Consider the following 17,181-nt stretch of genomic DNA (forward strand, 5'->3'; position numbering starts at 1 on the left):
GAGTCAAACACAGAGTAAGTCAAAGGATACCATTCAAATTTTAACCATACTGAAATACTGAGTGTTTGCTCTTAACATGCAAACACACTGACCCAAATGAACAGCATACTTAAATATTCAAAGTCGCTTATGTTCAGTATCCATCTAGCAATAAGTAATAGATGAATATTTGATTTAAGAGAAGTTTGAGCTCATTGTAGGAGGAATAACTGGTCTGACGTTGGCCTCTCTATTTTACGCGAAGTAAAATAGGAGACTGAGTCCCAGAGATGAGGGCATGAACAGTGGGGAATATATCCATGAGAAGAATATTGAGATGTTTTATTCAGTTTTGGATGGTTAGAGCACAAATGTACTTTGTGTTTTAATTATAAATGTTGTGGTTAACAAGGCTCATTTACTGCTGCTCAACTCAGTGGCTCACTCAAGTGATCCCCTGCCGCCGAAAATTTAACTTATGAATTCTTATATTATGAATGCTAATCATATTGAAAAAGAAAAACCAAAATCATGGCAAACTGTGTAATGGACTTTCTCAATGAAGTTTGACTGGCGTGCGGTGGATCAATGCTGCAACCCTGAATCAGTTCAAACGTAGGGAGACAATTCATATTTGCATATTCTCACTTTATTTATTCATTGATAATTTATGTCATGATAAGTGCCTCAGCTGGGGAGGTTATTTCATTGTTTTTTTTTTTCCTGACTGCCTGTCAATTACTAACATAATTTACTACGAAGCAGAATAAAAAAAAAAAAAGTCCGGATATTTACAATTCTATCTGTTAATATGAAGGATTTATTATGGACCCTGGTAATAAATCCTTTTCAACGGTATGAATCTGAATTCAGTCTTAATACAAGTACTCCTACAGTTTCATATAATCTAGACTAGTTAGCTACTTGCCTTTGTGGATGTCTGTGACTGTGATAGACCTTATCCCTTTTATGATTTCACACATAAATTAATGTCCGCTTTCAGTTTAAGGCATTTCATTGCAATTCCTATTGCAGTTATATATATTTACAGACAATTCAGGTCTTATCTTGTATATAAAGATGTTCATGGCTCTACATGGATAGAATCTTTGTACAGAATAACAGAAAAAAATCCAATGAGTTCAATGACAAAGCCGATTCCATCCTACCCATCCATCCTTCGCTTATTCTCCAATGTCTGACTTGAATCTTGCGAGTTCAAGACAGTCCAGTATGGAGGATTTCTTCAAGGGCCCGAACTCACAACATTTATTATATGAGCCAAAAAGATGTATTGCATCACTGTTTCATCTGTGATCTTTGGTAACATTTTTTCGTTATTGATCTTTTTTTTTTTTTCCTTAAACATTTCCTTTTGTCGCTCCTCACAAAAGAGTTAAAGCTATTTGGGCTGAAATAGTAATTTGCGATTTTTGGGCTTTCAACGTGAACACAATGGAAAAAAACCTTATACAGTTCGTCATGGCGACTGCCGAGATGGTGGCGGATGTGGTTCAGGGTCTCCCTAAGGACACTTCAACACAACCTCTGTTCTGGATGCAAGTATGAACCATTAGAACTCTATCCTCCTGAACCACTACCTATTCTTCCAAAATTCTATATATTTGGATTAATGAAAGAACCAAATATCAATGGTTAAGAAATCCAGACTTTGGATATTATTACCAACTGCCCTGACTTCATAGGCACACCTCTCAAATAAATGTTGTTATAATTGTGTTGTTAGTTATTGCACTTCATCAATATAATAAATAGCCCACATTAGGTGACAAAGTATGGCAATTAACCACACATACACATATGTGCGCGTGCACACACGTATCCACACAGAGACACACACGCGTACGCACGCACACGCAAATTGAGTAAACTGAGCTCAGAGAATAAGCCGTTTCTATAAGGTCCATAAATCTTAATGGGATCAGTGCTAACCGGGTATAAGTGGGCTTTAAATTAAAGAGTGTTGGTTCCGCTGGTAGCTCCACATCAACATTCTTGTGTGAGAACAAATGACTTTTTTCACCTTTATTTACTTGCATGGGTGGTCAGCATCAAAAAGAGGGATTTTCATGGATAGATATGAAGGGTGACTTAACTTTGTGCAGTAGAAACACAAAGGAGCACACAGAAAGTAATCAAAAATAAATCAAAACAAACATTTACTCACAATGCGGTCTGGAGGTGGTGTGCTGCGAATGAAACATTTGATTTGACCTTTCTCTCCGTGTAAGGCCTGCTGCGTCTGGGTGCTCGAGATGGTCGGTGGCCCTGAGAAGCAACAGTCGTGACAAATAATGAGTCATACACAATTAATATCTGATTAAATTTTAATTTTGAGTCATAGGGATGATTTGACTCAATCATGTTCTTTTGCTACGTTGTGTTATAAGTGTCCCTTTTTTCCACATCAGTAACACCTGAAGTGTTTGGTGATGTGAGACTCGAAGGGAAGATATATTGCGGTACTATATGAACTTGCTTCGTCCGTCGTCACAATCTACCCAAGGACACTCGAGGACTGAACGAAGGGCATAAGTGGGGGCTTAGACCTAATTCTGGATCAGGAAATTGTTGATTTATGGCTGGTTTGATTTCTCCCACTGAGATAAACGTAAGTGGAGAGTGCAGACAGCGGTTCTTCGGCGTGTAATCAGGACCACACAGATGGAGAAAGAAAGATGCCTTTGTTGGGAGATAACAAGCGCGTCACAGCGTTTCACCTATTAACTTTGCCCGAAAGAGATTTGACCCCTGAATCAGTCAGTGATCAAATAAACTGAAGTAAAAATAACTGAAAAACACAAGCGAGTTCTTAATGAATATCTTTGCTGAGACAAAGGACGGCGTGTCGTCGTGCCATATTCAAACGATGTGTCGGAACTGTATCTAAAAACAGGAACGATAACCTTTCAAAGATTTGCTATAAAGGTCATGTTTCTCTTAACTGAGGTTTTTCATTGATTAGTTTTATTTCTTTAAATGTCAAGCTGAATTGACAGTTGCTTGAAGGAATTGACTTCAGACAGGTGTTGATGGGGCCCCTGATTCCGCCACCGGTCCGTCTAAGTTGAATTGTCTTGTCACTTTGCCCTCTGGTCCGGTGCCACTTTACACAGGGCGAAAAAAAACAACAAAAAAAACAACCAACAAAAATAAATGAAATCTCAAATTAAATCTCAATTAACTATCAGGCGTGGCTAAATCATGTCTGGAGATGTATATAGCTCTTAAGATACAATATAATTAGTTTCTGTTTATATTTCAATCTTCATGTTTTTTCTGCTTTTGACTTATGATTGTGTTCTTGAGTTGAGTGGACAGGGCCAAAGTCTGCCTGAGATTCAATCAAGACTAAATAATGATTTCATAATTATTTCTGGAAAATTTCCCAACTGAGCCATTCAGGAATCCTAATTTTATTGATATAACAAAGGGGACCAAGAAATATTGCCGCTCTAATCTCCCTAACTTTCCTCGCTATTGAATCTGCTTGTCAGCGGTGATTCGGCTGGCAAATAAAATAACAAAAGGTTGTAATCAAACATTTAGAACGTCTCTTGTGATGGTTAAAGTAAAAAAAATGTGTGCTTGAGGAGGCGGCGATCGGAGGCGCTTCTTGATTATTGAGAAAACTAGCATCCCTGCCAACTTCTCTCAAACTCCTGCTCTCTGCCATCTCTCTGACGATACATAATTGCAGTTTATTACCTGTCTCTTATTAAAATGAATTAGCATTTTAATGAGACTCTGCCAGATGGTGTCTTGGTATGCTACTGGAGGATCCTGGAAAGCTGCGACTGATGCAGAATGAATGAGGCATTTAGGAAAAACGTATTGAGAGCTTTCCCCATACTTTGACTGCTGTGCCAATATGAAACAACTATATTAAAGAAACATGCACGGTTAATATAGAGATAATCTCCTGTGTTGTGTGAATGTTCCAAATTGAAAATAGGGAATAAAACGTGCTTCTTCGCATGAGTTTAAGCAGCAAAACCCTAATACTTGCAGGTGGCACAGTTTGGAGGTTGTTGCGGGAAGGGGTCTATTTTATAGATCAAAGCTGGAAATGTTGAATATAATTAGATAGTGTTATCGCACAGGCTCAGATTGAAAGTATGTGTGTATGCCTGTTGGTGCCATTTGCACTGCGAGAGTACAAACAAACTGGTAGCGCAGTGGTGGGTAGCACTACAACACCAGTGTTAACAACGGAGAAGGTAATCATGATACCGGGTGCAATGTTTCTTTCATTTGTTGGTGGAGGTGTTAACTCCAAAGTGCGCTTTGCAATCTGATTATACAACAGTGGTGTAGGAGTCAAAAGGCCGGCGCTTGCATTTCCATTCTAAATTAGGATGGAGCTAAAGCTTTGAATTCTTCACAGGATCCCAACCAAAGCTCCTTTTGATTCCTCTGTTTTATTGACTGGAATAAAGTTGTTGACAAATCACGAGCAGAAACAAAACTGAGGAAAAGTCGCAGACCTCAGCGCCTGATTTGCAATAGCAAGTTTGAATGAATGACAGCATGTATTCATGTAGTACATATGTAGTACTTATAGTTTAAAAAAAAACAAAAAAAACCCAGTAATTTTTAACTTTGAGAAATCTGAATCTATCTTGTAATCGGCGAGACCTCAGACCTCAGAAACGCAAGGAGCCATGATTTAAAAACGAATGCAACCTATTGATATCTAAAGGACACATAGGTCTAAAGTCAAAGTGATAAGACTACTTGAAAATTTCTCAAGAACTTTTCTTTTGTTTTTACTGGCACAACCTATAAGCCTTGTGACCCACAAGGAAAAAGAAAAAGACACGGATGACGTTGATGCATCGTTTTGTTTTGGGATGTTGTCCTCAGAGCTGCCGTGTGCTCTTACAACCGTCACATACTTATTGAGGACTACAATCGACCATCTTGATATAAAACTTCACATTTAGGTGAAAATCTTTACATGGATACATTACCAATTACAAGTCAGTGTTAAAAATAATTTTAAAAGGCCATCGCAAGTCATTCGAAAGGTAAATCCTTGTCTAAGAATTTGCGAATCATGTTACAGTGCTTCTTCGACTTGTTACAATATATGTATATACTGTTTTTCTTCTTAATTTATTTCCATTTTTCTGCCTCAAATGGTGTCATCTCATGTTTTAAAAAAAAGAAGGCTGGGCTCCTAATTAAGTGGGCACATAAAGGCTGTTTAGAGAGCCCAGCAAAACATGACTGAAATACTCAAGTGCTCTGTGGGATATTAGGGAATTCTCAAGCCTGTCCTTCTTCCTATTGCAGTAATGGTCTTTCTCTCCCAAGGCTTGCCAAGTACACAGTGCGTTTCCGTCCTGTTCAAACACTCACAAACACACATGTCTGTGCAGATCCGTACACACACTTGTGAGTATAATTAATATGTAAAGCATGAATATATGGGTTTGTGAGTATACACAAGCTAAATCCTCCCAAGCATGTCAGATAAGTTCGCTCAATTCTAACTTCTGCAGGATGGGGGAAAAAGCAATGCATATATAGTGTATACTATATAAATAATCACATGCATGGATGTGCAATGCCCTCATTCATGTAAGAACTCATGAAATGCTGAGAAATGCTGTATTCTGAATGTGTGACTAGAGTAAGCAATACATATCCATTAGTGATTTAAATACAAAGTGCCTCCCCTGCTAGCTGTTTGATTATAATTAAATTACATTCCTCCCCAGGGAAAGCAAGCATCCTCATGTCTATGTAGTTTGCCACAGTGGGAGTTAGTGACACACAATGGCAAAGAGGAGAGAGATGCAAGGAATGACAAATTATAAACACATGTAATTTAAATGATGGCATCAGAATAACTGCGGGGAAAACAAACAGGGAAAAAAAAAGAAACATTTAAACGTTCAGCAGACAGTGGCATCATGAATACTTTAAATGCAGATAGAATTGTCTGAATTGCTACTTAATTATAGTTGTCCTCCTGGTCATTGGCTGTTGTATTTATTCACAGATGGAATCAAATTACTTCTGTTGCCTGTCAGAGACTGTGCTTTTATCGGACGACGAGGGGTAAAGTGCTGACATTCGGCTCCAATTGCAACAGTAGGATCATCAATCAATGAGGTTGAGGAGAGAGCGCCTTCCACGCAGCCGCTGCTTGGGTTTGCAGTTTTACAACTTTGACAATTTGATTCCCCTCAGAGGCCATGCAGGGAACAACTCGGGAGTTTGTATGTTTAGCATTGGCGAAACATTTCAATTATCCAGGAGGGGGGAAAAAAAGGCAGGAGGCCGTTGAATGTCAAATACCAAATCAGCAACATACGGGGTAGAAGAGAAAAATAAAATATATAAAAGTAAAATAGATGTGAAAACATCCGGAAGTTGTTTGGATGTAGTTTGTAGAGAATAAATAAACATGCCATTTCAGGTTTGTTGAATAATTCCCGGTGTGCTCCGAGTTCTGCTGTGTTGTGTTTATTAAAACAATTCATCTGCTTTCTCTTCTGCCATCATTTAAAGAAAACAAAAATGAAGAAAAACAACGCATTCTTCTTAGTTATATTGCAATACAAAAGATAAACTAGCATCTTGTTTATGATATATCTGTTTTCATATTCAGGCTACAGAATAGGTACCATTATGCATCGGTGGGAACAGACTGGGAAACAGTTAAATTAGTCAAGATTTTACCTAAAGCCTCTTTTAGCTTGATTTCTCCTGAATTTCAAGCTGAGAATGACAGAACTCATTGCAGTTCATAGAAACTCATGGTTTTGATCTTGTGCTGTAGGGAATACTGGTATTCCATTCTCTCTGATATGCAAAGCTGATGTCTGGGTTTTGGGAAAAAAAAAAAAAAAAAAAATATATATATATATATATATATATATATGTATGTGTGTGTGTGTGTGTATAATATCTTTATACACACTGCATTCCACTTGATGTACATTCATCCCAAATCAGCAGACTTACAGGCAAAGCATCTATCTATCTATCTATCTATCTATCTATCTATCTATCTATCTATCTATCTATCTATCTATCTATCTATCTATCTATCTATCTATCTATCTATCTATCTATCTATCTATCTATCTTTGGATCCCTGTAGATCTCCTCCTCTCTGCCCTATAGATGCATCCCTGTAGATCTCTGCCCATGTTTAATTTGCAGAGTTAAAAAAGGAAATAAGAAACATAAATATGCTCGTATGTTTCTAGGTACCTGTGCCACAATGAGATGTGCTCCTGGATTGTCAGGTCTCCCACCAAGTCTAATATTCATTAGTTCCTTCATGTCTCAGTGGAGGCATTATCCTCTGACTCATGACACATCTGACAGTGTTTTGGAACGCATAAGTCAATATTTTTTACTTTGATTTCTTTGAAACCTCATTCGAATGACAATTTGACTAAGGTTTATCGTATTACCATTGGAATAGTGCTGCAGAAAGTACATTCATGTGTGCATGCTGAGCACGGTATCATTGTGATGTATGTGGATCACTTTTATTTCTCATTACCTGTCTGGTAAAAATGAACAAAAGAAATATATTAGCCTTTGAAGTTTATTTATATAAATGGATTGGAGGATTCTGCATTCGAATAAGGCAGCAGAATCCTTTCATTGCAACACGTTGATTTCTTTTATTTGCTCTTGGCCTCATACCTTATTAGAAAAAATCTAATCATGCATGTGAATTCATTGTGAAACTTGGATGTCAAAATCAAAACATACCGTTGACAGTGAGTGAAACTTCTTTCTCCCCTGCTCCTACTCTAGCGACCACAGCACGGCACACATATTTCCCAGCATCTTCTTGTCGTACAGATTTCAAGGTCAGAAGGTTTTCATTGCTTAGAACCTTTGAGGAGATAAATAATATATAAATACACAGGAATCGCAAACAATGAAGAAATGAAATGAGGTACTTTTGGCCAGGGAAGCTAAAGAGCATTCGTCCCATTTGCACCATTGGACACTTTCAAGGTCAAATTGTGGAAATTCTCAAATAGTCTAAATATAGCATTCCTACAAAAGATTTTTATATATATATATACATATGTATAAAATATTTATGTATTTATTTATTTATAGATTCATTATAGATTCTTTTTTTGCCCCTTTGAACACATGTCTATTATTCCCGGTGTCATAATAAAGGAGTGTGCAGCAAACGTTCATAATTTTGGAATTTTGCTTATACAATATACTCACCACCCCAGAGCCCCTCTTCATCCAAACAATGGTGAGAGAAGGGTTTCCTGTCCAGGCACAGTTGAAGACAGCATCTGATCCAAGATCCACCTGTAAGGACTGGGGCTCTGCAGCCATACGAGGACCAACTGTCGAAATAAAATAGAATAAAACATAAAGAATAAATCAATATGGCAGCAGCTCTCATAATTCAGTAATAGTATGAGTCAAGAATTATCCATGAATAATTGTTACAATGCTACCTTTCATCAAAAGTCTTGTGGTCGCCTATAAGAAATTCAGTACTTACAATAAACATCAACATTGCGGCTTATGTTGGTGCTGCCAAGAGGGTTGATAACTTCACAGGAAACGGGCTGGGTGAAGAACGAATGGTCCACAATGACCTCATATGTGTCTCCATTGACCTCCTTGATAATATTTCCCCCTTTGGCCCACCTGTGGTGGATTAAAAGGTAGATAAAAGGGGAAAAAAAAAAAAAAGAATATGTGATGGAATCAAGGTCAATTTTCTTTTTAAGTCTTTTTAACTCCTGTCAATACTTTCTTTGTGTGAATAAAGCATTTCAGTGTTCGGCTTTCTGGGCTTGCTTCAGCATATTTTTGTGGCAGCTCTCCATGCTATGACAAGCTCCCTGGGAACTTTGGGAGAGACGGCAAGTCCTCATTATATAGAGTGTGGTTAAAAAAAGAAGCGATTCACAGAATGACAAATGAGTAGCTACCCCACCTTTGTAGACGTTGGCAGATAGTGCCATATACACAACAGCTGACGTTGATAAACTGACATGGGATCACATATAAAACATCTGTTTGTGAATGATCGCATTTGTGACAGGCGAACAGAGACTCCCCATATGTTTAATTTTTTTATGACAAAAGGAGTGGCACCTTGCTTTGTGCCACTCTGTGGTTCTGCAAAAGACACATTCTATTTATGAAAATAAAGCAAGGATGTCTATGGATGTCTCTTCAGAAAATTTAGACAATACTGTGGGGATTTCCACACAGCACATATCTAAACACTTTCATCCTGCACAATAGAGATGTGCCTGGATGCTGATGTGGCAGACAAAAAAAAACAAGGAATTGGAGCCTGTCTTCATTTTCAGACATCTGTGAGTGATGGGGACATTTTTTACAGCACAGGAAAAGCACTCGTTGTCCATTACTAACCAGCTCCGTGATTAAAATGAAAAACATTACCTTATTTAATCATTTTATGGAGCCAAACCTTAATTGGACTTGATGTATCTTTTTTTTTTTAATTTCCTTTTTTGCTTAGCTGTTGATCTTTCCAGAGTGCCATTTCCAACTGGCAGCAGAGTAACACCTGTGTTTCCAAAAATATCAAAATCAGGACAGACTTGTCTTTTTTACCAGTACACTTAATGTGTTGTGTCTGCATGAATCAGCAACTTATATGCCCTAGATAGTCTCTGAAGAGAACCAAAGAGAATAACTTAATTATTTGGAAATTAAAAAAGATAACATGGATTAGGAACACTTTGTTTCCAAGACATAAGTATCAGTTTCTGTTTACACTGATGCATGCAAGGTTTTTTTTTTTTTTCTTTTAAGATTAGGTGGATAAAAACATGTATTGTGAACATGATTATAAGAGGTGAAGGGATAATGATAATAATGACAATGATGCTATTACAGGTGAGGACACAAATGAACAACAATGATAATAGAAACAACAATAATAACAATGCTACTAATAATTATAAAAATAAAGGTGTTATGTAATCTATACATCAATCGTCTGCTGCTTATCCTGAGGGTAACGGGGATGCTGTTCCCAGCTGTTGTTGGGCTACACCCTAGATTGGTCGCCCGTCAATCACACAGCCACATGTACAGATAGACATTCACTCATTCATTTGGGGCAATTTTCCCAATTTTTCCACTTAACTTGCTGCATGTTTTTGGACCGTGGGGGGAAATTGGAGAACCCGGAGGAAACCCACGCAGACTGAGGTAAACATGCAAACTCCACACCGAATCCCCCTCTGTCGGAACCGAACTAGGGTCCTTCGTGCTGTGAGGCTGAAGTGCGAATCGCTGTGCCACTGTGCTGCCATCTTATTTATTCATTGATTTTTTTTTTTTTTTATGTTTTATAGCAGAGTAGTACTCCCAAGTTTCTTTTTGTGAGTTTTCTGTGAGTTCTCTCACTTCTTCCCTCAGAACAAACTATATGGAGTATATTCAGTGACAACCAAGTTGTCTCAATAGTGAAGGAGTGAATAATGTCTACACACAGTATGGCTCTGTGATTGGATGACGACCAGTCCATTGTTTTCTTCTATAGTGTTAGTCTGGAATACTCTCAGCTACCTTGAGACCATGTGTTTAGCATAGCAATATAAAAATTTCATTCATGAATTAAGACATACTTGCTATAAAATATCCTGAATCTTTAAATTGGTACTTTAATGTTTTAACCTCAAGTTAAGCTCTGTAACTCAATCTGTGGAAAAATTAACAAGGTACGTCTTATTATATTGGATGTAGAGACTTGTGTGAACTAACAATAACAGTGTTTATTGCTTCAGACTCTTTCAGAAACAAAACAAAAGATCAGTAAAATGGAGAAGTCTGAAGGACTTTCATCGTCATAGAGTATGGTCAAATCTTGGGAAAAATGAGCAAAAAAGTAATAAAAAGAATCAAAACAAACTCGAGATAGAAAAAAAAAAAAAACTTTTCATCAACCATATATCCAGATTGAGCTGGTTTTATTTCATTGAGTTATCAAGATGCTTTAATTTTGACTTGGAACAAAATTTCAGAGTTATAGTTAAATGGGTATACCCACAGTACTGGGAGTATTAAGTGTTTCTATAGAGAATAGCACTGACAACAGCAATATTGCACGGGATATTGCATCATGCAAGTGCAGCGGTATCGTTACTGCTTCATGGATGGTTATATGTGTAGATGAGGGATGTGATTTGCTTTGTGAGTTACTATTTCTTTTGCAGGTTCTTGTTTGAGAAATCTTTTGTGTCATTCTCAGATGGTAGATGAGCCATTGTGATGTATCCCGAACAACCTCCCCAACCATTATAAACAGTAATGAAGATGTTCCAGCCCACTTGTCTTATAGGCACAGAGTATGTTGATTCCCCAAGCGCTGCTGAAATACATGCGCCGTAATATAATTTCATTCACAGTTACAGAGCTACCATCATCTCGTCTTCCAACTGTGCCTTCTAACTAAGCTCTCTCAGATCTCCTGACTTTCTTCCACCTTAAACTCAAATCTCGGCCATCCACAGGTATTTGAGGATTATATTTGTTTCCATGTTCATGTTGAAAGTACAATTCCCCGACCTAGTCTCCTAATCATGCAGGGTTTGTAGGTATCTGGAGGCACGGGGCTTCTGACTAGTGCCACCAATATATCGGGTCTTTGTCTCAAGTGTTCATTGAATGGGATGGCAAAGTGGGGCAGAACACACTGAGAATGGATGGCTCTCGTGGGACGGAAAAGAGGCCATACATCTAAAAACTACTCTGTCCTTGTGCTTTATCTGATCTGGGGTAGACAGAATGTATTAGCACTGAATAATGACCCCCACATTGCTTGACCAGCTTCCTGTTCTTCTGTGGGATATTGTTCTCTGGAGGGTGATGTTTTGGGGGGGACTCCTCCAAGTCAAAGTGTCTTGGGGATGCATTACGGTGCCAAATTTCCTGAGTTATCTGGCCCTTTACCATCGACGAAGCACAGGAATACTGAAAGTAAGTGGAAAATGTAAGTGGCAAACTTACAAACACGAGATCTGTCGGAAAATAAAACCAGGACATTTCAGATGGTATCTGCCTGTTTCACTATTGATTAATCCTTCTACAAAAAATACAAGAAGGAAAAGGCCATTTCAAACAAGAGAAAGGAAGAAAGGTGAAAGTTTTTCAACCTCAGATACTGATTTATTTACTCATCAATTTACTTAATCTCTGTATTTTGTGAAATTTTACCAATGTCCCCAACTGCCCCAGCTACCCCTCGGGGACAAATAAAGTTTTTTTTTTTTTTTTCTGATTCTAATTCGAATAACTGCCATTCACATTCATGTCTCGCTTGGAGAAAGTCAGAATGAGTTTGGTTACCACTGATTTATCCTTTGTAGCAATGTCCCATAATGCCTTTTCCCAGCAATTTTATGATTTCACAGTGACTGTAACTTTGGCCCTTTGTTATTCATCCTATTAGACATTTGTCAGAAAAGAAAGGAAGAAAGAAAGACAGATATAATCAGCGTTTAAATCACTAAATTTGAAGACATTTCCTCCAGGGGTAACAGAGATATTGCAATTATGGGAAAGGAATGGACATTGTCACACCTATCACTAGTGTGGAGGCATGAAAAAATAATCTCAACTGCCACTGCATCTTAGCTTTTGATGCCTCGGGGAGACATCTGATTCTAGCATTGATCGAGTCTCATAACAACAGGAGTGAATGCCTTCGCAAATGCAACCAACACCAAAGTCTTTGCCAGATGACTTCACAATCAAACACCTACCTTGTTTTCCACAATATCACCACCACTCTTTCCTTTTCTTTTTCAAAAAGGGCAGACTCCATCAAAAAGGCACCATCTCTGTTTTGCCACCTGTGAGTGTGTTGCACATTCATTTCATTTCCCCGGTACCATTACCGGAGTCAAAGCCAGCCAATTCCCTTTGCTATCGATTTTGTTCCATTTATTTTTTAACACCTCCCACACAGAAAATCATCTCTTGATGATCCGTTCAGCATCACGCTGGAACAGGGCCGAAAAAGTATTCATGCTGCTATCTGATGTCTATTTCGTTGTAACCTGCCCTGTTTTTTTTTGCTGAAACATTAATGACTTTAATTGAAAACAAGCATTATTAAAAGCTTTAGCAGTGGGGTATTTGGTGAGAGCACTGCAGGATCAATATTATGAACTTTTGAGGAACGGCACTCCATGCAAGAAATGCTTTTGTACCGCAAACTCCAATAAGGCATGAGGTAGCATTTTAAAAAATATTTCTAATGATCACATTTTGGTCTCATGTCAAGTATATATCATAACAAATAAAGTATTCTGTAATTCCATCACAGTCAAGAGAAGAGAGGGGGTTAGTTTTCACACTTCACTGAGAACATTTTCCCTGGAATCACAAGAATTTTATCCGGTACAAGGGTTTCATTCCACATTATTTAAATCACAGAGGATTTGAATACATTCAAATACGAACTCAAACATTTCTATGGTGCGAGTATCATGTGATGTGTAGCAATATTTGTCCGTCCTGTAAATCTAGATTTTATATATAAACAGCAAACATACAGGGCTGTCTCTGAAAATTAGAATACTGTGATAAAGCTCTTTATCTTCTGTAACACAATTAAAAAAACAAAAATTACTTTTACATGATATTCTAATATTTTGAGATAGGATTTTTGAGTTTTCTCAGGATGTAAGCCATAATCAGCAATATTAAAATATAAAAAAAGGCTTGCAATATTTTAGTTGATTTGAAATTAATCCAGAATGTATGACATTTTTGTTATTGTAATTGCATTACGGAAGATAAAGAACTTTATCAAAATATTCTAATTTTCAGAGACAGCCCTGTACATGTTTTCAAAATGGAATTGATATGATGAAGGTCATAATTGTAAGTTACACATTTTCTATATACTTCTTCTCTTCAACTCAACTATAGAAATACAGTGAAGAGGAAAATCTGGTCCTTTACAGTGCACTCAGACCAAGAGTTCATACTTAAAAATATGTTGTTTGTAAAGAACCAATTGATCTCACCTGTACATGGTAACTGGAGGGTTGGCCTTTGCAGAGCAGTGGAATTTCACTAAGTTACCCTCCAGAACAGGCTGAGGCTCAACTGAGAGATTGACAAGTGGGGGATCTAAAAACAAAAGAAAAACATAGAAGACCAAATAAAAACAAGTTAGTTCTGACAGCATCTTCAATACATGTTATATTGAACCGTAAACCCAATACAATCAGTATTTTGTTGACTTCTTCTGTGGCTGAATATGACTTGCGGGGTAGCAGGAAAACATATCACAAATTCAACAGAGAATCCCAAATGGACACCTTATAAAAAGCTTATAAAACCCGTAGGCACACACACACACACACACACACACACACACACACACACACACACACACACACACACACACACACACACAAACACAAACACAAAACAAATAACCAAATGAATAGGGCAACCTGCAGTTTTGAAAAGTAATTTTCGACTTATTGCTAGTGCTAGAGATCATTCAAATATTAAGAAACAAAATAAATGAGAAGAGAAGAGCAGGTGAAAGTATATATGTTCTGAACATTGTAAATAACTTTGGCGGTGCTGTCAACAGCAATAACAACCTAACAACATCATTGGGTCTGGCAAAATTTTCTCCACAATTAAAGGTAATTAATCCTGGATTTTATGAGCCCTATGCTTTAATCCTCCTGCCACCTAATAGACATTTTGGCCTGATAATGTCGTGCATATTTCACAGGTGTGGGTGGCTTTTCTATCCTCGTATATTTATTAAAATATAAGAGGTGCATATGAAGCGCAACTATGGCTTAATAATGAGCTTCGGTAAATGGCAATTTGCAAACAATGAGTATTTCATAGTGCAAATCATTGCAATTAAAACAGCAAATATTGTCAGTGAACAGTTTTTATAATAGTAAGCACTCTGATTATGCAAATTAAATAAACAACTTAATTTATCCTAATTGACAAAGGTGGGATTCTTTTGAAGGTACATGTTCATTTCCATATCAATGCACTCCCATGTGAAACAAACAGCTATTTACCGCACAGACTCAAAGGATGCATTTTAAGTATCTGAAGCTATTTGTTGGGCTTCCTTGATAAATGTCGGGTATATTAATTATTGAGGGCTTAGGATAAGGTTTGCAAACATGACATAACCCTTTAAAGACGCATAAACACATATTAATAACTAGATGCATAGTTGTACATTGAGCTCTGGTGCAGATATGCCTACAATGCGTTGTATAAGAGCCATGAAGAATTGGTTCAAATAATGTGTGATGCAATGGTAGAATTTAGGCTGCCAGACTTCTAGAGGCCAAATATTGACCACAAAAAAACTTGACTTAAATTCACAAGATGCTTTGCAATTGTGCATTTACTTCTGCCATGCATTGATAAATAGCTCTCTTGTTTTCTCTTTGAATATGTATGATCCACCAGAAAAAAGGTTATATATAAATGAGCAGGTTGTCGTCTTTGCACTCAGCAAGGTCCAAAGACTCAAAGGAAGCATATGACTCCTTGATCTACCCACTAGTGAGTGTGAAAAGAAATGGTAAACACACTGACGCGGCAGTCGGGCGACCTATGTTGTGGTTTTAATGGGATTCATCGGGGTCAGATGTAAGTTGTTGACCCAACCTGTAATTATATGAGTCATCAGAGTTGCAGCAGTCAAGGGGTAATTGGATTTTAATCTGTCTTGGAACTTATCAAAAACCGAGAGTGGTTGAAAGGTTGTATCCTTAGTCACACTAGTCTTCCTGGTACGACATAGAGGGTTTGTTTTTTACTCTGCTCTTGAACCATCTGTCCTCCCGCCAAACATCCCTCTGATCAAAGAGAGTCCCTTGTTCTGAATATGTAAAATACTACTGAATCCTAAAATTAGGATTGAACTCTTCCGTATGAGGTCATCCATTTGTGCAGTCGTAGTTTGGTTTCCCCAACGTACTGTGCATATCTGTGCCTTTCCTTCTATATTGGATGGCCTACATCACATTCTCAAGCTTGTGATTGGTGTTTGGCTGGTCCTTATTTGGATTTTCCATCTGTTTACAGGCACGTGATTTGATGTTAAACCTCCCTGACACGTGCAATACATGGAATGGCAATATTATTTAGTTTATTGATGTCTCTCTTCTTGTTAGAGTTGCCCTTTTTGTTTTTGCTATTTCAATAAAAGTCTGATTAGCTTCACCAGAGGCTATTACTGCTTCCTAATGTGGTTTTGTTAATTTCTCCTGCTCTGAGTGTAAATGGGAATGTTCTGTCAATGACAATGGAGGGTTGTGATGATGCTTGACTTGTGTCCTTCAGAGGGAAGCGGACAGAACAAGATCATCTTTTTTTTTTTTTTTTTTCTGAATATCAGTGTTTAAACATTTATCAATGTGGGTATTTCATGTACGGTCCTAGAAGGCCGTTTTGGTTCCATTGATCTGGCTCTGAGGTTTCAATTTTTCTTTTTTACCGGACTTGTTTAGTTTGCTGCACATTTAGAAGAAGCCCAGTGGAACCGATGACACTCAAACTGTGACTGACGAGACTACAAACTAAGTCCCCTTGCTACAATGAGCTCTAAATTACAAGCCATTGAAACAGTCCAGAGTTAGCTGTAAATTAAGAATCACTTTGGATGTGATGTGAAATGTCCTTAGAAATTTGAGGAAGTTTGGTTGCCAAGATATTATCTATCCATGAAAATTAAAAACGCCAGGTAGATTTCTCTGCTGTGATGGATGGCAGAGGATTTACAAGATAAATGCAAACATCTGACGGTGAATAAATAAATACGTACATTATAAAAAAAATGTAATAATTCAACTTGCTTTTAAATGAATCAAGATTCTAATTGACCATGAATGACTTTGTAGCGCCACCACAACTTGAAGTTATTAGATTGGATGGATTTTAATAGCTTCCTCCCCCAGATGAACAGAAAAAAAATAGTAGCACAAAAAACAGAAAAACAAAACAAATATAGAATTGACCTTTGTTTTTGCAGTCTGTTCTCTGTTGTTTATATCCCAGTATGTATAAACTACCAACCTATATATATCTATCTATAATAATGATGACGCTAATACTGATGCTACTGCTAAAAATGATACTAGTACTAGCGACTGCTACTACTAATGATGATAATAA

The 17,181-nt window shown here is 37.5% G+C and overlaps 1 protein-coding gene across 8 annotated transcripts in view; it reads right to left on the reverse strand.

Annotated features, from left to right (window-relative positions):
* kirrel3b (kirre like nephrin family adhesion molecule 3b) overlaps positions 1–17,181 on the reverse strand; it is a 152,550-nt gene that overhangs the window by 13,514 nt on the left and 121,855 nt on the right. For all 8 annotated transcript variants that reach the window (XM_086164881.1, XM_086164878.1, XM_086164875.1 and 5 more), the window contains exons 6-10: positions 14,034–14,139; positions 8,513–8,661; positions 8,224–8,351; positions 7,744–7,870; positions 2,168–2,268 (exon numbers count right to left, since the gene is read on the reverse strand). In XM_086164881.1, coding sequence (XP_086021007.1) covers positions 2,168–2,268; positions 7,744–7,870; positions 8,224–8,351; positions 8,513–8,661; positions 14,034–14,139 — 611 coding nt within the window. The remainder of the gene's footprint in view (positions 1–2,167; positions 2,269–7,743; positions 7,871–8,223; positions 8,352–8,512; positions 8,662–14,033; positions 14,140–17,181) is intronic.

Source organism: Fistularia commersonii, chromosome 18 (genome assembly GCF_037954325.1).
Source record: "Fistularia commersonii isolate RoL2024-O1a breed Wild chromosome 18, RoL_Fcom_v1.0, whole genome shotgun sequence".
NCBI classification, from domain to species: Eukaryota; Metazoa; Chordata; class Actinopteri; order Syngnathiformes; family Fistulariidae; genus Fistularia; species Fistularia commersonii.